Here is a 25,660-nt window from a genome sequence, read left to right as displayed (position 1 = left end):
AAATATCTTCTCATTTGGATCCTAATACTTCTTATTTCTTTAATTCTCTCCGTACCTTTGTTCCCACTTCCTATCATTTTAATATGATGCATTCAGGTGGAATATCAATTCCAGGTGAAATGTGATAGTGAATATTGTAAAAGTCTTTCCATTTTTCAAAATTTATTTTTATGTGTTATTACGATATAGTTGACACACAATGTTACGTTAAGCTCAAGTGTACGACAGAGTGATTTCACACGTTTATATATTGTTATGTTCACAAGTGTAGCTACCAGCTGTTCATTATCACAATACCACTGACTACACTCCTTGCACTCTACCTTTTATTCCTGGGACTTACCCATGTTATTCCATTACTGAAAGTCTGCATCTCCCATACCCCTTCATCCATTTTATCCATCTTCCACCACCCTCTCTTCTGACAATCATCAATTTGTTCTCTGTATTTATAGTCTTTTCATTTTTTAAAGGCTTATGTTTTTTTTTTTTTTTGGTGTTGCTGCTACTGCTGATTTTTTTTTAGCATAAAATAGAATTCTTTGATGGAGAAGTCATGCAGTTCAGCTTAAATGATGGCTTCTTAATGTTTTGCAGCCTTTTAAATGAAAAAGTTGAGAACTCAAGTTGAGAAGATACTTGAGTATATATCTCAACAGCATGGGCCAAAGAAAAGGAGTGTTCAACTGTTTCATTGTTAGCCTTTAAATAAAAACTCTCTTTCATTCTGTTTTACACACACACACTCCACTATGTATATATGGATCAAGAGTCATACAAATTCTACCCACTGTACAGCATCTCAACATATCGTATGACAGCAGCTCTGGTAAAGCAACATGTCCTTTTCAGAAATGCTAAAAATATAGCCAGTCCTATCAAGAATATAACGAAAAACACCTGTAATGAGATTATTCTTGCATACCTCCATTTGAAACTCCCCTTGAAATTTTCTCAACAGTCCTCTGAAATCCATTTAAATAAATTGGATTTCCTGCATTTTATATTTTATAGTATTGAAGAAAGAAGGGAGGTTAGCATCTTTAATCAATATTCTGGGGAGAAAAGTCTTCTTTTTTTTTTTTTTTAAAGATTGTATTTATTTATTCATGAGAGACACAGAGAGAGGCAGAGACACAGGCAGAGGGAGTAGCACGCTCCATGCAGGGAACCCGATGTGGGACTCGATCTCAGGACCCTGGGATCATGACCTGAGACAAAGACAGATGCTCAACCACAGAGCCATCCAGGCGTCCCGGAAAAAAAGTTTTCAAGTATAATTTGAAATGAAATGCTGTCATAAATTTGAGGCCTAATTTAATGTGTGTGTGTGTGTGTGTGTATATATATATGAGATTTTTTTATAATTCTAAATATATACTAAAACGTGATGGTAGAAACTTAATGATTAGGCTGTAATATTTTTAAATAAACTTCTTAATAAGCTTCTGTGGATTTTCAATGTTTTTCACTAATTTAAGTATTTCATATTTTTCACAAACTAAGTTCCTAATCTTCAGGATATCTTATTCCCATTATATTTGAAATCTAACAGAATGTTTTTACCAGGTAAACCTCCATGAACTCCTTTCAGTATTAACTAATTCTGATATATTAGTCCAGATGCATCAATGAACAAGCAGAAAATATTATGAGTTATTTCATTAGACATTTATAAGCATTTACCTTTCAGTTAAGCACTAAAAGATTAATTGCTTGCTCTTAGGATGTTTTATGTTTTATTGCAAAGATAAATAACTTGGTCAAATTTACACAGCTACAAGTATCAGAGCTAATGGTAAAACACAGGATTCTAAATTTACTTTATTACATTTCTGGACACAACTGATTGGAAACCAGGACACACATAAAACTTAAAATAAATTTCCACCCAGAATAAGGAATACTTGAGTATAATGTCAATGATAGAGTCAGAAATACCAGTATAGGCTTGCTGTTTTTATTTATCACCATCACATCCACGTACAAGAGATAAAAGTAACTGGTGCACATCTGCATTGTAACTATAGCTCTCATGAATGGGCAATGGAATGTGCTCTCCTCGTCTGCCACGTGGGGCTAGGAAGTCTATTTGCATCTGGCTCCTGGCTGAGACATGACCTGCTATGGTCCTTCCATAATCAAGTCTGTGACAATATCTGCTAAGCAACGCTCCCCTGATCAACTACTTCATTTTTACTCTTCTCATTCATTACAGCTTAAAGGGATCCCTTGAATTCTCTCTGGATTCTCACCATAGGCAAAACTCTCAAAATGCAGGACAGAAGGTCTGGTAAGGATGACAGTTTGAAGACGGATCACTGAATCCTCTTTCCAAGTTACAAAATAAAGATCAAAATCACAAGCAAAAACAAGCAAGGAAAGGCCAGAATAATAAAAAAAAAAATTAAAAATCTGGCAAAAGAATGAATGAATGTCAATTATGGTATAGTCATGCAAGGGAATACTATAAATGCAGTAAAAATTTAGAATCTACACAATATTCAAAAATGCAGATGAATTTCATAAGCGGATTGCTGAGGAAAAGAAGCTAGACCTCTCAAAAATGTGAATGTTATGATTCCATTTATCTAATGTAGAAAACAAATCAAATGATTCTATGCTTTTTTTTAAAGATTTTATTTATATATTCATGAGAGATCCAGAGAGAGAGAGGGGCAGAGACACAGGCAGAGGGAGAAGCAGGCTCCCTGGAGGGAGCCCCATGTGGGACTCGATCCCAGGATCCCAGGGTCACGCCCTGGACCAAAGGCAGATGCTCAACTGCTGTGCCCCAGGAGTCCCTTATGCTCTGTCTTATAAGAACTGTAAGGACAGGTAGTAAATGAAGAAAAATGTTGAGGAATCTTTTGGGGTTCCAGCAGTGATCTGTCTCTTTATCTGGGTGTTGATGACCTGAGTGGGTTTAGAGTATTAAAGTTCACTGAAAAAAAAAAAAAAAGTTCACTGAGCCACATGCACATTTATTTATTTATTTATTTATTTTAAAGATTTTATTTATTCATGATAGTCACACAGAGAAAGACAGAGAGGCAGAGACACAGGCAGAGGGAGAAGCAGGCTCCACGCAGGGAGCTCCTCGTGGGATTCGATCCCAGGTCTCAAGGATCAAGCCCTGGGCCAAATGCAGGCACCAAACCGCTGCACCACCCAGGGATCCCCACGCACATATTTAATATAGGTAATATTCCAGTAGGATGTTTTTCAGGTGAAAACGTTTTAGTTTGGTGGGTTCATACATTAATTTTCCTTTTCTTTCAAAATGTCCTTGATATTAAAAAACCATCTGTACAGCAAATAAAAAGGAAAAGAGAAAATATCTTCTTAAGTCACAACCAAAGAGAGAATAATATACTTAATGCCACACATTTTAAAATAAGGGCATTGTGTTTTCTGCGCTGTCTCCTTTCCTCAGATTCTGCAAGTGTTTGTGGACCATGAATACCTCATCTTTACAGTGTAGAGAAATATTCCCAAAGACAGCATCTTATGAAACAGAGAAACAACAGACACATTGTCAGGAGGGGTACTAGGGACACCCAAGGACATAGCCATCTTATTTTTTTTTCAAGATTTTATTTATTTATTCATGAGACACACACACACAGAGGCAGAGACACAGGCAGAAGGAGAAGCAGGCTCCATGTAGGGAGCCCAATGTGGGACTCAATCCCAGGTCTCCAGGATCACTCCCTGGGCTGAAGGCAGCGCTAAACCACTGAACCGCCTGGGCTGCCCAATAGGCCATTCTTCTAATATCATATCCTGTCTTGTGAATAACAACCAAATCAGTCAGAGAAGGACACACAATCAGAAAGGATCAAATCTGTTCCTACTCCAGATGACATAGCTGGAAATCAGGAAAAGCAACCATAACACAAATAAAAGGAATTTAAAAAGTGCTTAAGGCAATATAAAATAAAGATCATTTCTGTGTAGAACTATAAAAGAGAAAAAAAATAATAGCAAGGACAACTTCATCTAAAATAGCTGTAAAACCGGAGGAGGGGGAGGAAAAAAGGGAGAAGGAGTGGAGACAAAGACAAATTCAGAAGAGATAAGAAATAATAAACTTAAGAAGGAATGTATGAAGACCACAGGAGGAAAACCCTAAAACAGCCCTGAAAAACATAACAAAACACTTGAGCAAGTAAAAAGATACCTGTGCTCTTTGATAGAATGACCCAATATCATGTACATGTCAATTTTCCCTGAGTTACTACTACTTAATGTGATGCAGATAAAATACCAAAAAGGTTATTTTGAGAGTCATAAATGATGACTTCGAAGTTCACATTAAAATAACAATAGGAGCACCTGGGTGGTTCAGTGGTTAAGTGTCTGCCTTAGGCTCAGGTCATGATCCTGGGGTCCTGGGATTGAGTGTCACATCAGGCTTCCTGCAGGGAGCCTGCTCTCCCTCTGCCTGTGTCTCTCATGAATAAATAAATAAAATCTTTAAAAAAATAAATAAAACAAAGGAACAATAAATTAGGTACAACTTCAATGTCAAAACTAAGAAAGTTATGCATTTTTTTAAAGATTTATTAATTTGAGAGAGAGAGAGCACATTAGCAGGGGAAGGGGCAGAGGGAGAGGGAGAGAATCTCCAGCAGATTTCTTATTGAGGGCAAAGCCCAACACGGGGTTCAATCCCAGGACCCTAAGCCAAAATCAAGAGTCAGCTTCTTAGGTGATCCACTCAGGTGCCCAGAGTAATGGGTATTTAAGGTATTGAATGAATAAGGAATCAAACAGGAGCATAGCTAAAAGTAAATAAAATATTGTAGTGAATCACCACCACAGGCCCATCACCTAACTTCAGTAATTATCAGCTTATTGTCAATCTGCTTTTACGTATTTCCCTTCATACTATCCAATTTCCTTCTTTTTATATTCTACAGAGCTAATTTTTTATACAAAATTCTCAACTTGGGGCACCTGGTGGCTCAACTGATTGTCAGCCTTTGGCTCAGGTTATGATCCCAGGGTCCTGGGACTGAGCTCTGTATTGGGCTCCACTGCTCATGGGCGGGATCTGCTTCTCCCCCTGCACCTCCCTCTCCCTTATGCCCTTCCCCTCTCTCTCAAAGAAATAAATAAATTCAATCAATCAATCAATCAATGAAATCAAACTCCCACTTCACAGGAAGCATAGAGCTAGAAAGTTATTTTCTCACTTGCTATGTGAAATATTTCTAACCTGTAGCAAACTATAATAATGGAAGCAGGGAAGTTGCAGGAGCCATTGGGTGAATATGTGTTGTCAGCAGGAGAGCCTTGCATTCTTCACGTACTACTCCACGGATTACAGAGGCAAAAAGCTACCCTAGTATTACTTACATTGAACAAACTGACAGCACATACTGCCAGTTGCAGCACAATGGAAAATCCACAACTGCGATCTTGTCATTTTTTGCCACAAATGAGGAACATGATTCTAAACTTTGGAAACAATAAAAATGATCCAAATTACGGGCCAATTTCCAACAAAACTGAACAAGAGTCACTAAAAATGTCAGTGTCGTGAAAGAACAAGAGTGTTGGTTGGGGTGGAAACTACATGAACGGAGACCGGACATACAGTGTTCACACACAGTGCATGGGCACGAGCTGGGTTCCAGGACCACACAAAAGGGAGCCGTGAAAGGCATTCTGTGGACATCCTGAGAAGTTCAAGTCCAGGCTGCTGATTTGGTGGTAAGGACTCAAAATTAATTTCTTGAGTGTGGTGTGGTAATTAATGGTATTATGGTTAGAGAGGAAGGTGTCATTTACCTAGGAAATGCATGCATAAATAGTTGAGGTTAAGGCAGCATGTCATCTGCATTATTTTAGCCAAAAGTGTATTTATGGAGAGAGATCTAGAGAGAGGGAGGGGTATAAAGGAAAGAATTGCTCTAAGTATTATTCTTTAAACTTTATGTACCCATAAAATTTTCAAAATAGAAAGATGGGATAAAAGAATGATTAAGCATACTTAGATAGAAATCAGAGAGAGAGCAAGCAGGTGAGAGGAAGAAGAGAGAGTGAAAGAGAAAGAGGGATGGAGAGAGGGAGAGAGAATGAAGTAGGGCCAAACAAAAGGCAAATGGGTCTCCTGCACCAGGGGTAAGATAATAATGAGGTAAAATTTACCCATCCTTTTGAAACAATACAGTTTCCCACATCGAGCAAAAATAGTATGACAAAAAAGTAAAATACTCCTCAGAAGGAAAAACAAAAACAAACAGAAAAAAAACATACATGACACCTCATACAAATGTCAGAGAGGCTAATGAGGAAAATATAACCCAGAAAAGAGAAAGAGATTCCCAAGGGCTTCAAGTAATAGAAACTCTGAACGATGATACAAGTTTAAAAGGAAACAAATCTCAAGAATTGAAATCAAAAACAAAAAACAAAACTAAAGAAACAATTCAATGAAATTAAAAAGGAGTCTGGAGACATTGTTGGTGGGATTGCAAACGGGTACAGCCACTCGTAAACACTCGAAAAAGCCACTCGAAAACAGTATGGAGATTCCTCAAAAAGTCAAAAATAGAGCTTCCCTATGACTCAGCAATTCCAATACCAGGGATTTACCCAAGGAATACAAAGATACTAATTCGAAGGGACACACACATAACAATGTTAGTAGCGGCAGCATCAACAATAGCCTAATTACGGAAGCAGCCCAAGTGCCCACTGACTGATAAATGGATAAAGATGTGGAAGGGGCACTTGGGTGACTCAGTCGGTTAGGTGTCCAACTCTTGATTTCAGCTAAAGTCATGGAATCTCAGGTTTGTGGGATTGACGCTGTGAGGAGTCAGCTTGAAGATTCCCTGTCTCCTTTCCTCTCTATCCCTACCCCTGCTCATGATCTCTCTCTCTCTCTCTCTCTCTGATTCTCTAAAAAAAAAAAATAAATAAATAAAATCTCTTAAAAAATAAAGAAAAAGACGTGAGATATGTATATATAGTGTGTGTATGTGTGTGTGTGTGTGTGTGTGTATAATATATACCATATAGGTATGAATGAGATCCTGCCATTTGCAAAAACGTGGATGGAGCTAGAGAGTATTATGCTAAGCTAAATAAGCCAGTCAGAGAAAGACAAATACCACATGATTTCACTCATATGTGCAACATAAGAAACAAAAACAAAACAAATGAATATACAGGACAGGGAAAGAGAGAGATAAACAAAGAAACAGACTCAACTACAGAGAACACACTGCTGGTCACCAGAGGAGTAGGGGTGGGATGATGGGGGAAACAGGTGATAGGGATGAAGGAGAACATTTGCGGTTATGAGCGCCAAGTGTTCTATGGAAATGTTGAATCACTACATTGTATACCTGAAACTCATATTATACTGTAGGTTAACTAACTAGAATTAAAAAAAAAAAAAAAACATAAACCTTGAAAAAAGGAGACTGAAGAACTAAAGATAATGGAGAAATAAGAACATGATTTCAAAACTTCAGAGTTAATTAGACACAAAGAGGGCAGACCAAGCAAGATCAGAAGAGGTTCCAGAAGGAGCTAACCCTGCAAACACCCTGATTTTGGACTTCTAATCTCCAGAAGTGTCAGAGTATAAGACAATTGTTTTTTTATTATTTAATTTTATTTTTTCTAGATGTGTGTGTGTATATATATATATATATATATATATATAAAATTAAATTTTGAAGCCACCCAGTCTGTGAAACAAAGCAAATATTGACATTTGATGATGCAGTTGTCCCTCCCCCTCCTTATCTGTGGGAGATACATCCCAAGACCCCGAGCAGATGCCTGAACCCTGTATATACTTAGGGTTTCTTTTCCTGTACACCTGTGATAAAGTTTAATAGATAAATTCATCACAGTAAGAGATTAACAACAACAAATAATACAATAGAACAATTATAACAATATACTATGATAAAAAATTGTGAATATAGTCTCTTTCCGAATCTTATTGTCCTGTACTCACCTTTTTTCTTGTGATGATGAGAGGATGAAATGCCCCTGTGATAAGGATGAGGGGCGGTGAGGGATGTGGGTGTCATGACTCGGTGGTGGGCTGCAACTGACCTTTTGAAGATTCCTCTGAATCTTCAAGACCATGTTGACTGGGGGTAACTGAAACTTTGGAAAGCAAAACTGCCTATAAGGGCGGGGGAACTACTTTACTCCATTTGGAGAAGAATTTGAAATAAAGGCAGCCTATGGCAGTCATAAAATGTGGTGGATCTATTTGGAAATGAATTTTGAACATCTATCGAAATGCAAAATTTCCATAAGACATTAATTCCAGAACTGTTTCTATCATAGGGAAACTCTCCTCTAATCTGCATATTTATGAATTAATGTAAAAGCGTAAATTGTAAACAATGTTGATGTCCATTATTAAAAGTCTCACTAAATGAACTGCTAGATTAAAATTCATCATACTGCCCAGAGGTTGAAATCACTGAGTTAGATCCATATTTACTAACATGTGTTCTGTTGATACTATTGAGTGAAACCAAGTAAAGGCAGCATTATAAACGACAGAATTTTCACTAAATGTAACAAAGTTGAAAACAAAAACTCTACGGATCCCTGGGTAGCGCAGTGGTTTGGCGCCTGCCTTTGGCCCAGGGCGCGATCCTGGAGACCCGGGATCGAATCCCACATCGGGTTCCCGGTGCATGGAGCCTGCTTCTCCCTCTGCCTGTGTCTCTGCCTCTCTCTCTCTCTCTCTCTCTCTCTCTCTGTGACTATCATAAATGAATAAAAATTAACAAAAAAAAGAAAACAAAAACACTAGATATGTGCAAAAAGTACATACATAGGCTGAAAGTAAATAACATGAAGAAGGATAAAAATGATGAGTGTGATTTCTGGGAATAGGAGGGGGAGGCTGAGAGGAGGGGACTATTGTTGTTCATCAACAACACTTATTTCTGTTCAAAATGCTTAAGTTTTCTAGAATTCTATAATGATGTATTCCTATGTTTAGAATCAATTATCATTCTGATTTATAAATAACTGATAATATGGAGAACTCTGTGGACTACAGAAAATTCATTAGGAAAATTCCCCTGATGTGAAAAAAGTGTGGAATCTGCAGATGGAAGGAGCCGCAAGAAAAAATTCTTCAACAACAACAACAACAACAAAGCCAATCCAACCTGTAATTATTTTATATTTTAATTTCAAAATTACAGGAGTAAGTCTTCAGACAACTAGACCTAAGGAGAAAGGTGCATATAAAATAGAATCAACTTCTAGATTTCTCCACAGCATTTTTTCTGTTGTTTTTTTTTTTCCACAGCAAATTTTAATATCAGCAGAAAACCTAGCCAGATGCTGAAGGTAGATGTGACCCACATTTTACCCCGAGCCTGCATAACCAAGGTATAGACATTCCCAAACATTCAAAGCAAAGCCAACCAAACACACGGATGCACACACCTTGGGGAAGATAACAGTAAAATACCTTTTAAAAAATCCAAAGATTAAATCCAAGTGAACTAAATAAAATTTAAGAGACATGTAGTCCCCATTCTTGGCTATCCTGGCCACTCACAAGACGCAGACCACTTCTCAGTCGTGCCTACTTTCTACCTCCCCTCTCTCCTTTTTCTCTCTCTGCCCCTCCTGTTCTTGTCAGCTTCCTGCAAGGTTTCCTTCCCCTTGTTCTCTTTCTTCAAAGTCTGAAATTGTAACTTTTTCAGTTCCTACTATATAATATTTGCATCTCTCTTCTGACACCATAAATTCTCCATCTGATCACTGTTCCTCATTTTTGCTGCTTTCAAATATTTTTGTTAACAATAGATGACCATCTGGACAATATATTCTTGTGATGAAGACACATGTGATAGTCATTCAAGTTCCTCAATCTGACTTCAGTTCTTTTTTGTTGTTGTTAGAAAAAAAATTAAAAATGTAATAGATTTTATTGAAATAAATATTCAGTGTGATCCTCACTCTGTGCTCTGAAATATGTGAATCATTCTGAACAGAGATGTCAGGAAGGATATTCGCCAAAAGTTAATGATGGTTATTTATGATAATAAGATGATTTTTACTTTGTTTTCGCTTGTACTTTCTTTCCTACATTACTTCAGTTCTTTAAACTTAGCAGGAAACATTGAGACAGACTTAAAATGTCAATAATATAAAAATGTAAGTTGTTAAAGTCAAAGCTCCAAGAGTTTACTGATGCAGCATTTCATTCAATAAAGATGTGTTATTTATGAAATGAGTTACCATTACGTATTAGGCCTCAGGGAAAAATTGACAAAGATTTATCCCATAAAGCATGGAGAGGGTGAAACATACACGAAAAGGAAGTAAAGAAATAAAAATTCAGACTTCTCTGAGTACTAAGGAAGAAATAAAGACGGAATTAGACTAGAGGATAATTCCGACCAACTCTTTGGAGGTGAACTTGCTCAGAAACAGTTAAGGAGGGGGAATCGTCCACGTGGAGGGGATTCCAGGTAACACAGAGTCTCTGCTGTAGCCAGGAGACCCAGGGCAAGTCTGAAGGGGTGGGAAGGGGAGGAGGTTTGGGATGTTACCAGAGTCTGGATCGGATACAGTTTTTGGAAGAAAAATGAGTTGTGGGACACCTGGTGGCTCAGCGGTTGAGCATCTGCCTTCTGTTCAGGGTCATGACTCTGGGATCCTGGGATCGAGTCCCCCATCAGGTCCTTGCAGGGAGCCTGGTTCTCCCTCTGCCTGTGTCTCTGCCTCTCTCTCTGCATCTCTCATGAATAAATAAATAAAATCTTAAAAGAAGAAAGAAATATGAGTTTTATTAGAAAGGCAAGGAGAAGCCATTGGAACATATTAAGCAACAGAAGAGCAAATATATGAGCTAATACATCACTGTGCTCTCTGGAAAAGATGCTGGTGGCTTCTACCAGAATCGTGGTGATCAGGTGAGCAGGTCACCTCTGAAGTTCAGGTGAGAAAAGGTGATCCAGGTAAACCTGGTCAAAGTGGTTCTAGAGAAAGGGACGCAAGCTTGGGATCAGCCTGAAGGTAGGACAGCCAGGAAATTGGTGAGAGGAAAAGGAGGAATGGGGTTCTCCATCCAGTTTCTGCTTTGATGAATTATGACACCAAGTACCATGCACCCGGGTGACAGGCCTAGGAGGGGATCAAGTACAAATAAGGAATCTAAAGAAGCGTATCACAGAGAGAAGCTCTATGAGGGGAGCTCTAGGAGAAGCTCAAAGAGCCAGAAACTCAAGGAGACTCCAACTTAGTGCAAGCTCTGAACCCTGGAAGGATGGAAGGACCTTCCTGCCAGCAGCCGTGCTCAGAAAAGTGGGGTTTTGTCCACAGCTACAAAATCTTTTTACATTTTGTTTCTCAGAGGTTTTAAATGATGACTTAGCTCAGAGGCAGTCAGCCAGAGGCTCCTCTATCACGTCGGGGGTTCACAGAACCTTTCAGGGACGAGCTCCATGGAATTTTCCTTGAGCTAATTATGTTGACTAATGGAATGAATCCTGAAGCAAGTCGGGCACAGAGCTTGGTACCCAGGAGACTGACTGCCCCAGGACACCCGATTGAGGGGGGGGTGCCTCTCTGCTAGGGTCAATAACCCCGTGAAGAGGTGAGCGAGCTCAGCGCTGCATCACCTGTATCCTTGCAATGCTCAAGGTACTGATGTCTATCCGTTCATGAAAACTCATTTATTTCATGGTGCGTTCTAAAATAGCCTGCTTTCCCTCCCTGACAGTTTCTGAGGATTATAATGTAGTGTCATTTTCTTTCTGGAGTTCCTGTGGACCACAGCAAGCCTCTGGGGCAGGGCTCTTTACTTTCACAGGCTGTTCCTGGGAGATGTAAAGTCCTAGAAGTGATGACTTTAAAATGGAATTTTTTTTCCCCCCAGAGCCCTTCCTTTCTGACATATATTTAAATAGATGTATTAAACGTAGTAAAATTTTACAGGTTTTTCCCAATAACATCACACATAGATAAATATTTCTCAATAGTAATCAGAGCTATTCGAGACTGATATATAATAGTAGTTGTTGCATTGTTATTAAATAGCTCAATAATCGAGAATTATGTAACTTACCAATAAGGAATAAATATTGTATATATGGTGTGGTTTCAGTGTTATAATAAATCTATGTACATATACGCATAGAAAAAAAGAACATTAGGAAATGCATCAAAATGCTGACATTATGTGTTTCAGGTTGGTAGAATTTTATATTTCTTTTCAATACTTGCTTATCGTCCAAATTTCAGTAAATAGCATGCGTTGCTTAGCATTAAGAAATATAAATGCTATGCCGATGGAATAATTTGCAGTAACAGTGTAATTATGCAAAAATTATAGCATAGTGACTCAGAATTATGTGGGACCACGTTCTGGGGCACCTGGGTGGTTCCGTCAGATGAGCGTTCACCTCTTGTTTTCAACTCAGGTCATGATTTCAGGCTGAGCTCCTCCTCTGGCTCCATGCTCAGCAGAGAGCCTGTTTGATATTTTCTATCTCTCCCTCTCCCTGTGCCTTCCCTCACCTCAGAAAAATAAATAAATCTTAAATGATAATAATAATAATAATAATAATAATAATAATAATAGCACATGTTATGCATAATCCCATAGTCCAGGTTAACTTGGAAATCTGTCACTGAGTCCAGAAGAAATGAGGACGAAGAGAAAGCCAGACTTTGCCTGTGAGAGAAAATAGTAGGAGCTTCTGAACTCCCGACAAAGAAGCAGATGTTTGACGATACCATGGGGGCTGGAGCACACAGACGTGTTGAACTGGGTATAGACTCCACTGGTAAAAAATTGAAAAGTCGAACTCTGTGTCTGCAGATTTCCCTCCATAATCGTATCCCTATTTAGGCTTACTGTCTACAATAGGGTCTATGTTACCCTATTTAGGCTTACTGTCTACAATAGGGTCTATGTTACCCTATTTAGGCTTACTGTCTACATCACTGTAATCTTCACCAATCATGTCTTCCAGCTGGTGAAATCCACTGGTTTTCCCCTACAGACTCATTCTTAATCCCACCATATTGCTTATTAGGGGTCTCCATGTATTTCATTTTTCTTTCTTCGCACTTAATGCCACACACACGGCACATAAATGATAAAAGTCATGTTAAAACAGTTCAAGCATATCTTAAAATTTTTATGAATTGAACTTGTATACATTGTACACTAATACCCTCCAAAGGTTTTCAAATGGAAAGCATAGTCTTGTTATGATTGTTTTGAACATCGCTTGATGGCCATGATGCTAGGGGACAACTTTAGTTTCAGCCAATGTGGCAATAAGGTAGAGGGTTTTTCACTCAGTTAAACTTCTGAAGAAGTGTCCTTCCTCCCTTGGGTCAGGCTGCCTTCCACCCTGCTCAGCCCCTGTAAAAGGGAATCAGGGAGTCAGCGCTTACAGGGATACTGTTATAGTTTTGGATAATTTATTTTCACTCCTAGAAATTTCCAGATACTTGTTTTTTTGTCATGCATTACATAAAAAATTCAACCAGGATTCTGTGTACCTGAAATCTTGAATTTTGTGGTTGATAGCAATAGCCTGCAGGGACTACTCTAGACACACCTCTAAAGCATAAAAAAAAAAAAAAAAAAAAAAAGAGGAAGAAAGAGGAAGAAAGAAAGAAAGAAAGAAAGAAAGAAAGAAAGAAAGAAAGAAAGAAAAAGCTTTGCACTTTTTTCCTAGATATTTTATGAAATATGATGGAAAAAGCAAACTAAATACACAAGAAGCACATACAGATTGGAATGAAAGTTAGATATGCCTAAGTCTGGGTGAACTGCAGGTATGGGTGAAACATTGGCATTAATTTCCATCTGTACCTCAATAAAGAGGCCAAACAAACCTTTCCTCGGGAAAAAACTAGATCTGAGAAAGTCTTCTTTTAAATATCTGAGTTTTGCAGAGTTTGTGAGCTTCACACTTTAAACCACAGTTCATCTGCTGATGGCTGTTTATTATTTTTGCACTTAAAAAAAAAAAAAACTAAAACAGAAGAAACCACCCATTTCTGTCTGCAGTTTCCTAGACTGAAATGACTCTTTCTTTGACCTGAGTGACTTACTTCTCTATAAGGTCAATAGGGACAGTCAATGCCCATATAATAGGAAGTGAAATTGCACTTTCTGCCTCAGTTTTAACTAATTTTTTAAAAAAGATTATTTATTTATTTGAGAGAGGGGGAGCTTGTGCATGAGCCGGGGGGAGGGAGAGAGGAAGAGACAGAGGAAGGCAACCAGACTTCCCACTGAGTGGCGAGTCCAACACAGGGCTCGATCTCCAGACCCCAAGACAATGACCTGAGCCAAAGTCAGATGCTTAACTGACTGAGCCACCTGGGTGTCCCTTAACTGAGTTTCTGAGACCATTGACACCAAGCACTTCTCCATAGCAGCATGCAGCATGAGACCACCATGTAGGACTATAAGCAAAAGGACCACATTTGACTTTTTGACTCTTAGGCCCTCATGCATTCAGGAGACTGGAGGGTAGTTTTTGCAGAAATTCATTCACGAGTGGTGAGCTCCCCAATTCATAAGGTGGGAATAAGCTATTTTCCCTCCTCTCAGACCTGAGGAAAGTCCTCTTCATGGATCCACAGCTTGATATGTGTTCCCTCTGGCTTGAAAGATGGGTTAGTTCCTTCCTTACACCTGAGAAATCTCAAAAGCAAGATGCTATGTCCCAGCAGAGAGAGCGCATCCCCACCTGTGGGGATGGTCCCATAACTCTGTCTGAGCCCCTCTGCAAACTTCCATCACCTCAGGCTCCCGCTAACATGACCAGATTTATTAGTCACTGACTTCTCTCTCCACTAGGTGTAAATCTCTTAAGAGTAGGGCCTTCACCTGCCTTGGTTACTGCTTCATGCATACACCTGGATAAGAAACAGCCAACCTAAATTCCAAAAACTCTGGCTGAAGGAACATCAGATGGTTTATTGAAATATGGGGATACGTGCAGATGGAGATGTTCCGAGGGGTTCCTGGCCCCCTGTGAGACCTCCGTTGCTCAGGCGAGGGACTAGGCTGGTGCTGATGGGACCATTTATTCTATTCTAATAAGAATTTGAGACTATAAACAAACAAGCCAATGACTTCTACATGATTCTCTCAGAAAGTGAAGAAGGCAAGGAGCAGGTGTTGGAATCTTTCCTCCTTTTGATGTGGGAAATTTAAATAATGGCATTTGATGTGAAGACATCTGGCATTCTCATTACTGGCCCGCCGTAGCGTCTAATGCGTATTGAGTACTATTTGTGCTAATCCCTCCTCCAGGCTTGTCATTCCACAAGTTCATTAACCTTCATAGAAAAGCTAGAAGGGGCTACTCTTCTCAGGTCCGTTGTTCAGAAGATAAACGAAGAGACAAAATTAGGATTAAGAAAAATGTTCCTGCTATTTTTAATAGAAAAAAAAAAAAAACATTGACACTTGTAGCAAGTCACTGCCTAATACTTTTTCCAAATTGCAATAAAAATTTCCAAAAACTCTATGTTTTAGAAAATCCCTAATTAAAATGTAAACCCCTGTAATATATTTAAGTCCATTTAAAATAAGGCAACATTGAAAATACAGTTATTACAAAGGTGGAAAAAATTAGAAAGTTTGTGGAAAAGGGTTATGAAGATATACTAGAAACGTGGGTCTTGTCTGAAAGAGACTCTGGTAACAAAGTTGTTTTCTGCTTTTTTTTTTTTAAGATTTATTTATTTATTTATTGATTTGTGGGAGAGGGGAATGAGAGCAGAGGGAGAAGCAGGTTCCCCACTGAGCAAGAGGCCCAGAGCAAGGCTCCATCCCAGGACCCTCAGACCATCACCTGAGCTGAAGGCAGATGCTTAACCGGACTGAGCCACCCAGGCCCCACTGACGTTTTGATCCAACTTCCAAGCTGACAAAGTATGAGGATAGAATGACGTGTACACTTGACCCTTGGGCAATGCATAGGTTAGGGCTGCTGACACCCAGCACAGTTGAAAATCCAAGTATAACATTTCACCTCCCCAAGAACTTAACTACCGTTGATCAGAAACCTAACCAATAACATTAAGTGATTAACATGTATTATCCATATATGTATTATTTTCTGTATTATTACAATAAAGTAAGCTAGATAAATTAAATGTTAAGAAAATCATAAAAGAAAATACCTGGACAATACCGTACATTATTTATTGAAACAAAGCCATGTGTTAGTGGTCCCCAAAGTTCAAACCCATGTTGTTCAAGGATCAACTGTACATATAGAGTAGAACAATTTATCTGTCCAAAATGGATTTCTCCTGACATAATTAGAGGGGTGTGTGTGTGTGTGTGTGTGTGTGTGTATAAAAAGATGATAGAGAGTAAAATACATTGCGTCACACTGTTAGACAGAAAGAGAAAGAAAGAAAGAAAGAAAGAAAGAAAGAAAGAAAGAAAGAAAGAAAGAAAAAAAGAAAGAAAAGAAAGAAAGAAAGAAAGAAGAAAGAAAGAAAGAAAGAAAGAAAGAAAGAAAGAAAGAAAGAAGGAAGAAGAAAGAAAGAAAGAAAAAGAAAGAAAGAAAGAAGAAAGAAAGAAAGAAAGAAAGAAAGAAAGAAAGAAAGAAAGAGAAAGAAAGAAGAAAGAAAGAAAAGAAAAAAGAAAAAAAAGAAAAGAAAGAAAAGAAAAAAGAAAAGAAAAGGAAAGAAAAGAAAAAAAGCAAAGAAAAGAAGAGAAAAGAAAAGAAAGAAAAGAAAAACAAGATTTTTTTTTTTTGCCCAAAAAGAAAACCTTGTCCTTGGGTCAAGAGAAACTAAAGGTTTTAGATCTGCCTAAGGAGGCAGATTTTGTGATCAATTATCCATATCTGGGACTTACGCTTTAGGTTGAAGTTACATCTCAGTAATTACTAAGGTTCAGCAAATTCAGGTACTTCTGGTACATTCTGTACAAATGAAGACACAGATACCTCTGCCTTAATATCAGCATGGTTCCGTGTATACTGTCTTAAAGGCATGGATGTGCAGTGGCTCTGCAGTGACAACCCGCCCTGGCCAGGGGAAGACAACACAGTGTGGCTCTTGCTTTGAAGGACTTTTGTAGAGATCTGTGTCTTCTTCTTCTTAATATCCTAAATACAGTGTTTTTCTTATTTTAATGGTGAGTTAAGTTTTGGCAAAAAAGAAGAAGATGCCTTCTCTCATTCCAGAAATGTGTCTTTTTGTGTGTGAGTGAGAATTTTGTAGTGGGAAGCCCTTATAGAGTGGAGAAGTAGGTTAAAAATATCCAAGATGCTGGGGTGCCTGACTGGCTCACTCAATAGAGCACACAACTCTCGATCTCAGGGTTGTGAGTTCAAGCCCCACATTGGGCTTGGAGAATCTACTTATAGAAAATCTGTAAGACATATATCAATTAACCAGTGAGTGAAATTTTGAGATGAGAGCTGCTGGCGAAGCTCTTGTGGTGAGGAGCTGCCTCAAATGTGCTGTGCTTGCTTCCACAACACCCCAAATATTAAGGAGAAATGCTGGGATGATTTTTCAATGACTCCTGAAGTTATTATCGAACTATAAAGATGTTTCCTCCCTGTTATGAATCAGAATACCAGCAAATTTGAATAGTGCGCTAGCAGAGAGGTGACAGTGCATTGAGAAATTTAACTTAAGTCAGTCTTTTAAGAAAGATATTATTTTCCTCACAACAAAACTGAAAACTGTCACAGAAAAATTGAATGAAGGAAGCAATAGGAAATGTCCAGGTCCTGTCAGGAGCCTGGAACCGAAGCTGTTTAGTGGGACCAATCAATTGCAAGTGGCTTTCTCAACGCCTGATGGCCCTTACGTTTCCGGCGAGCTCCTACCTGGTTCTCAAATGCCTCCTTGATGAAATGTCAAGTGTCCTCATCAGTGATGGAGAGCCAGGCGGGATTAACACATCATCTGCATGGTCCCAGAGTATGCGCTGAAGGTTGAGTTTATCTGAAATGCCACATTTTGCAAATGATGTCTTGAGAATTCGTAAAAGGTGAGAAAGGTCAGCAAATCTGAGAAACTCCAGGGTAATGATAATTCAGAAATGCTTAATAATTCATGTGCTTTGCAATGAATTTCACTATTTTGTTGGTGAACTTAAAAAACTACGTTTCTAGTTTTCTTCATTTGTCTCTAACTTGTAAGCACTATTTAAAATACAAATATAATGCTACTTGTCCTCTCCAACTGGGAATATGTGGTACAGTTGGCCCTTGAACACCAACTGGAGCTGCAAGGTCCCACATTGTCGAAAACCTGTGTGTGACTGTTGAGTCCTCCAAAACTTGACTGCTAATAGCATACGGTTGACAAGAAGCCTTAATAATAACATAAACATGTTTGCATGTTATAGGTATTACACACTCCATTCTTACAATGAAGTAAACTAGAGAAGAGGAAATGTTGAGAAAATCATAAGAGGGAATACATTTGCTGTGTTGCACTGTATTTATTAAAAAAAAAACAAAACAAAAAATCTGCATATAAGCAGAGTTCAAACTCATGTTGTTCAAGAGTCAACTATATATAAATTGCTATTAAGTACCATAGAACAGTGCTATCTTTTTATTATTATTATTTTTTAAGATTTTATTTATTTATTCATGAGAGACACAGAGACAGGAAGAGGCATAGACACAGGCAGAGGGAGAAGCAGGCTCCATGCAGGGAGCCTGATGCGGGACTCGATCCCGAGTCTGCAGGATCACACCCTGGGCTGAAGGTGGCATTAAACCACTGAGCCACCCCGGCTGCCCCTTTATTAGGTTTTAATTAAAACTAAAGCTTTCATTATAACCATCTAGGTACAATTAATGAATGAATGAATTAATTAATTAAAATACTGTATTTATTTATTTCAGAGAGAGAGAGAGAGAGAAAGTGAGCCCTTGCATGGCAGAGGATATGGGGGGAGGAAGAGGGACAGGGAAATAATCTCAAGCCAACACCATACTGAGCATGAGCCCAGTTTGAGCATGAGCATGCACCCTGAGATCATGATCTGAGCTGAAACCATGAGTCAGTCAGTTGCTTAACAGACTGAGCCTCCTAGGTGTCCCCTAAGAACATTTTAAAACAATTGATATTTTGAGAATTGCCATCTAATAGTCCTTTTCACAAATTGCACATTTTTTTTATAGAAAGCTGAATTTTTTTAAGAGTTTTACTTTTTTTTTTAATTTATTTTATTTTATTTATTTATGATAGGCACACAGTGAGAGAGAGAGAGAGGCAGAGACATAGACAGAGGGAGAAGCAGGCTCCATGCACCGGGAGCCCGACGTGGGATTCGATCCCCGGTCTCCAGGATCGCGCCCTGGGCCAAAGGCAGGCGCTAAACCGCTGCGCCACCCAGGGATCCCCTAGAAAGCTGAATTTAATTAAAATACATGGAATTAAATTTTATTTGTAATCCATCATCTGGAAGATACAATTTGATATTTCTTCTCTGCCCCCCAAAAATCACATTATGGTAATGGGTAGAATTGTCACCCAGTCTACCTCTATCACAGAAAAATGAAGATTTTATTAATAGTAGGAGATTTTTTTAATAGTAGGAAATTTATAATGCATTTTAAAATCAGTGATTTCTTTGCATTTGCCCGTGTGACTACTTTTGGTTGCCAAAGTCAATGTAAGTTCTTTAGCTGTGAAAATTCCATTCAGGATCCAGGTGTTATAGTTAATGATGATAATGATGGGAACTGCCACTTGCTGAGAACGTACTACATACTAGTTTTCCTATTAAGCACTGTCTATTCACCACATCAGAAACATCTGGAGAAAATTTTAAAACAAAAACAAATGAAACCTGAGCCTAGGTCTCTTCTGAGATCAAATGAACATCAAAATCTGGTGTGGGGTCCAGAGACCTGTGTTGCAGGTATTGAGGGATTGTATATAACAGGCTGAGATGCACTGTCCTACACTGAGCGTCCTATGAGGAGCACGTCCCTTAGTCTCCAAGTCACCACGGGTGAGTTGTACTCAACAGGTCAAGAAATCACTGTTTAGAGAATTTAGGCAACTTGCTCAATGTCACACAATTATTGATATGTTGAACCTGAATTTGATACAAGTTACTCCAATCATAGCCTTTGAGAAGTATTTTGGTGAGAGAAAGGACTTCTTGGGTTTGATATTCTCTCCACATGTATAATTATTTTTGGTAAATTTACCAAAATTAAATTTATTAAATTGACCACCTTTTGGTCAAGGTGATGAGAAATATGCATTTATGTAGGTACATATGCACATACAGACATAAATGAGGTGATAGGTATATAGAAAAACTTTATTAAGCTCTCTGTTATGTTCAAATATGAAGAATCAGGGCCACCTGGGTGCCTCAGTGGTTGAGCATCTGCCTTTGGCTCAGGGTGTAACCCCGGGGTCCTGGGATCGAGTCCCACATTGGGCTCCACACAGGGAGCCTGCTTCTGCCTCTGCCTGTGTCTCTGACTCTCTCTCTCTCTTCTCTCTCTCTCTCTGTCTCTCATGAATAAATAAATAAAATCTAAAAACAAAACAAAACAAAAAAGCAAACATGAAGAATCAAGTTTGAGTATACTCAAGTATGAGTATGACAGTTCTTTTTTTATTTGCCTGATCTTTCAACTTTAATTTTTATTTGGAAATTAGCTTTATGAGAATCAACATTTCTTTTTAAAGGTCAATGTTTTACTAGGCAATTCCATTTTTCATTTTGGTGTCACAAATACTCACTAAGCTATGAGATTTATGAAAACAACTTATTCCTGATTCTGTGGCAAGTGATAGAGTTTTCCTTTGTCTTTTGTGGGTTATTAACAAGTGATGATCAATTATAAAGTTTCCTATTATTTTGAGCTGTGTAAGAATATATTTTTAAAATGGCAGAAAAGGTAGGTGACTTGGAAATTTATTTATTACACTTCTGGTATGATTTATTTTCTCACTTGAAATTGCTCTTCTTGGGATGGCTGGTTGGCTCAGTGGTTGACCATCTGCTTTCAGCTCAGGTCATGACCCCGAGGTCCCAGGATCGAGTCCTGCATCAAGCTCACTGCATGGAGTCTGCTTCTTCCTCTGCCCCTCTCTCTCTCTCTCTCTCTTTCTCTCTTTCTCTTTCTCCTTCTCTCTCATGAATAAATAAATACAATCTTAAAAAGATAATTTCATTTTCTAGAACTGCTTTCAGCATAACACCATGTTACACATCTCAAGAGTCCCTCTTTCCCTGCTTTCTCTTGTTGTTCCCATCACACACTGGCCGCAACGTCCTCTTCTACACACTCTTCCCTGGATTCCATGTGCTGCTCCCTGGGCTGTCTCATCGCACCTTTTGTGACATCTGGTGTCTTTGAGTGTTTCTGTTTCCCTTAATTTAAAGCTTCTTTTGGGATTGCCATTGACTTCTGCTTCCCCTGTGCAAACAAAGAACCATTTAGAATTTTGGATTTGGCATTAATTTTCAATTTATTGAGTTAAAAATTTAGAAATATAGGCACCTCTGACCTTTACATTTCAACTTTTGGGACGCCCGGGTGGCTCAGTGGTTGAGCCCCTGCTTCGACCCAGGGTGTGATCCTGGGGTTATGGGATTGAGTCCCACATCAGGCTCCCTGTGTGAAGCCTGCCTCTCTCCCTGCCTATGTCTCTGCCTCTCTTTTTGTGTCTCTCATGAATAAATAAATAAAATCTTAAAAAAATAAAAATAAATAAAATTCAACTTTTGTAAATAGTTATTTTTTTAACCTAGGGTATAAAAAATCACCTACTTATGCTTGAAGTAACATTCAGTTAACTTAAGTTGAACAGATTAAACTCTTTAAAACCTTTTAATAATTCCCTTTAATATATTAAACTGTATTTATGTATTTAAATGTTCTTATTAACAATTTCACATACCTGGCAAGGAAAATTTACATATATGATCCATAAAATCTTCAAAAGCATTTAAATAACTTTTATTAATATAGTATATTAGATATAAATACAGTAAACAACATTAGGCAAAACATTGAAACACAAGAAGGCCCTTGATCAAACTGTATCACATTTTGGTGCTTGACATAAAAGATCAACTTTCAAGTTTATCTTGAATGTTAACAGCATTTTATTTCTAAGTTTTGAAGCACAATTATGTATCATAAAATGCACAGATCACATCTTCATTTCAGTAAATTTTGACAAATGTAGATATACATCCATGTAATTTATACCTCAAACAAAATACAGAACATTTTCACTGCTCCAAAAAGTTACTCTGTATGGACACTTCAAAAAATAAACATTTGCTAAACATTAATAGACAAAATATAACAATATTATTATCATGGTTTTGATACACTTTGTCAAATCTCTACTTGATTAACTTTCAAAATCATAAAATCACCTACCCCCTGAAGCACTGTTTCTCAGTCATGGGCCATGTTGTCCGACAGAGTTACATTTGGTAATGTCTGAGCCATTGTTGGTTGTCACAACAGTGGGGGATACCACAGATATTTAGTGATTAGTGACCAGGGATGCTGCTAAACATCCTATAATTCACAGGAGAGTCCCACCCCAACAAAGTCAATGGTGCTGAGGTTGAGAAACAGTGCTTTAAAGGATGTAGATTGACCAGTCTGGGCTGACATAACTGGGTCCAAGTTTGTCCATGATTTTGCTTTTCTGTAAGTCTGGTATATATTTAGAAGCTAAACATATTTTCAACAAGATCTCCTACACCAAGCTCAAAGATATTTTAGGCCTTTTATATAGTTGATACATCTGCAGGGGCCCCCTCCCTCCCACCATGCACATGCTTATCTGGCAAAATTCTTGAAATACATCCCCTAAGATCAAGACATACCACAATCAATGATTTGGGGTCACGTTTAAAATATTTCCACCTGGCTCAAGCTTCATCCATAACTCAATAGACATTTTTATGTCTCCCCATTTGGTCTGGAATGACTCTCAAAACTGTCCCTCAGGCCACAATTCCAAAATCATTGCTATGACAACCTTCTCAGGATAATTTGATTTATTCCTATTTTATATAGAGAACCATCTATAATTTCATCATCCCTTCTGGACTCAACCTTTTACACCTAAGTCTCCACCATTCTAGTGAACATCACAAATGAGAGCAAATGAGTTTTTCATCATTCCTCAGTGTCAACATATCATGTACAAACTGTATGAAGCCCTTGATTTTTTTCTTCTACCTCAAATAGCTCTTAAATAAGTGCACTTCTCTCAGCTAAGTCTCCCTCCTCTTCCTTCTGAAATACAGGCTGGCAAATTCCTCTTAAATGATTTTTCTGCCTGTAATCTTATCCCCTAAGTTTTATTTGTGGTATTGCATCAAAAATAATTCTTTCAAAAGTACAAAAGGTTTATATTTGTGTGGATTCAAAGCCTTTAGTGTTAGATCTCGCTGAATGCTGAAAACCCTCAAGACCTCAATAGCATAGCCTAGAGGGATACAATTCAGGTTTTTGCACATTTGTAGCAGGGGGCTAACCTAGACATGGCTTGCTTGCATGAGTTCTGCTACCCTGGGGTGTTCGTCTCAAGTATGTACAGATCATCTGGTTCACTTTATGCATCAGTGAGGGTCTGGGGGATCTTCTTCGGGTGGGGTCTTGTCCAGAGCAGCTCACTGGAAATACTCAGTTCAGAAAAATCTACTCCTTGGGCCTTTCATCACCTCCTGTGACCAGGAGGCTGTCCCAGGCTCACTTTGCATGCTGTCAACAGAAGCTCAAGAGTACAGCAAGGAGCAGTGAGGCTTCCTGAGGCCTAGGTTCAGAAATTGGCACCTCTTTATTTCCACCTCGTTTCATTGACCAAAGCAAGTAATATGTCTGAACCAAGGGACAGAGTAAGTGGTACTACATGGTTTCCTGGCAGAGGGCATGGACATGGGGAGGTGAAGAATGAGAGCCAAGCACACAGTCCACCACGTATGACTTCCCATTGCCCTTGAAGCACGTGTCAAGTCCCTTCACATGCTCCTAACACCCTGCTTGAGCTCGCCTGAGAAACCACGCCTCCCCGAGCTCACACCCTCCCTCCTCTCCTGTTTCATCACAGCCCATCATGCCTGCTGTGGATCCACCATGCTCTCTAATCTGAACCCGTGCAAATCCTGTTCCTCAGGGTGAGATGATTAATATCAGGCCTTCACATGCATATTCTTCAGTCTTCAGTGTCAATATCAAATGAGTGAAAATTCCTAGATTGCATGATATTTTCCTGATTTTGATTTTTATTGCTCCTGCAGTTTTCTCATGCAATTATTTGTAATTACTTTGCTAATACTTCTGTCTCTCATAGATCATAGGCCTTATGGCTGCCAGAGCTATGTGTGATTCTAATTTTATTACTCAGCTGATTAGGTTTGTTAAAATTGCCCCCAAACAGTCATTACTTTTATACTGTATTATAACTTTGTTACTTATCATAAGTTTTTAGTTATTTGTCAATTTTCTGATGAAATCATGTCTCAATGAAAGGACAAGAACCAGAAAGGCATATTTATTCAATATTTATTATATGCTAAGCTGTTTTACATTCTATCGCATTTGACTGCTTAGCTATGCAGACTCCTGTTTACCCATTTGGAATTGAGGCCTTGAGAGGTTAAATCACTAATGTAAGTAACAGAATTAACTAACACACCAGGACAGGAACTTGGATCTGAAAGGCTCTTTTTCTTTGACCCTGATTTTAATTTCCATTGTTATCAAAAAGGCCCATGTTTATTTTTCTTCCTGTTTCCACATACAAAACACTTTTCTCTTCAAAATTTGTACATGATTCCTTTCGGCCGGAACCGCCATCTTCCAGTAATTCGCCAAAATGACCAACACAAAGGGAAAGAGGAGAGGTACCCGCTATATGTTCTCTAGGCCTTTTAGAAAACATGGAGTTGTTCCTTTGGCCACATACATGCGAATCTATAAGAAAGGTGATATTGTGGACATCAAGGGAATGGGCACTGTTCAAAAAGGAATGCCCCACAAATGTTACCATGGCAAAACTGGAAGGGTCTACAGTGTTACTCAGCATGCTGTTGGCATTGTTGTAAACAAACAAGTTAAGGGCAAGATTCTTGCCAAGAGAATTAATGTCCGCATTGAGCATATTAAACACTCAAAGAGCCGAGATAGCTTCCTGAAGCGTGTGAAGGAAAATGATCAGAAAAAGAAGGAAGCCAAAGAGAAAGGTACTTGGGTCCAACTGAAGCGCCAGCCTGCCCCACCCAGAGAAGCACACTTTGTGAGAACCAATGGAAAGGAGCCTGAACTGCTGGAACCCATTCCCTATGAATTCATGGCATGATAACTGTAAAGAAAATAAAAGACCTCAGGATTGTAAAAGTGTTTCTCTTAAAAAAAAAAAATTTGTACATGATTCAGTATTGTTCTCACATAGTTTAATGATTGGCCAGCTATTTACTCCCTCAGGAAACTATATATCTTGATTATAATTAAAGTTCTTAACCTAACTTCAGGAAAACAGTTAATAAAGCAAAAGAAAACAAAATTCCCATCAATTAAGAAAATTTTCTCAAAATTATTGAAAGGATAGTGAAGAGTTTTGAATGCCTTCAGATTACACTCGAGTGGTCAATATGCACATGCCATTTTATGATCAACTA

At 38.5% G+C, this 25,660-nt stretch overlaps 1 protein-coding gene across 1 annotated transcript; it reads left to right on the top strand.

Annotated features, from left to right (window-relative positions):
- The first annotated feature begins 24,814 nt into the window (after positions 1-24,814).
- On the top strand, positions 24,815-25,398 carry LOC112661317 (60S ribosomal protein L21-like). The gene has a single exon (XM_035701090.2). The coding sequence runs from the start codon at positions 24,859-24,861 to the stop codon at positions 25,339-25,341; it is 483 nt and encodes a 160-aa protein (XP_035556983.1). The 5' UTR covers positions 24,815-24,858; the 3' UTR covers positions 25,342-25,398.
- The last annotated feature ends 262 nt before the right edge of the window (positions 25,399-25,660 follow it).

This window comes from Canis lupus, chromosome 18 (genome assembly GCF_003254725.2).
Source record: "Canis lupus dingo isolate Sandy chromosome 18, ASM325472v2, whole genome shotgun sequence".
NCBI lineage: Eukaryota > Metazoa > Chordata > Mammalia > Carnivora > Canidae > Canis > Canis lupus.
This window is presented reverse-complemented; position numbering and strand designations above follow the sequence as displayed.

Excerpts from the sequence above, each read along its gene's own strand:
- LOC112661317 (XM_035701090.2), top strand. The coding sequence starts at position 24,859 with ATGACCAACACAAAGGGAAAGAGGAGAGGTACCCGCTATATGTTCTCT.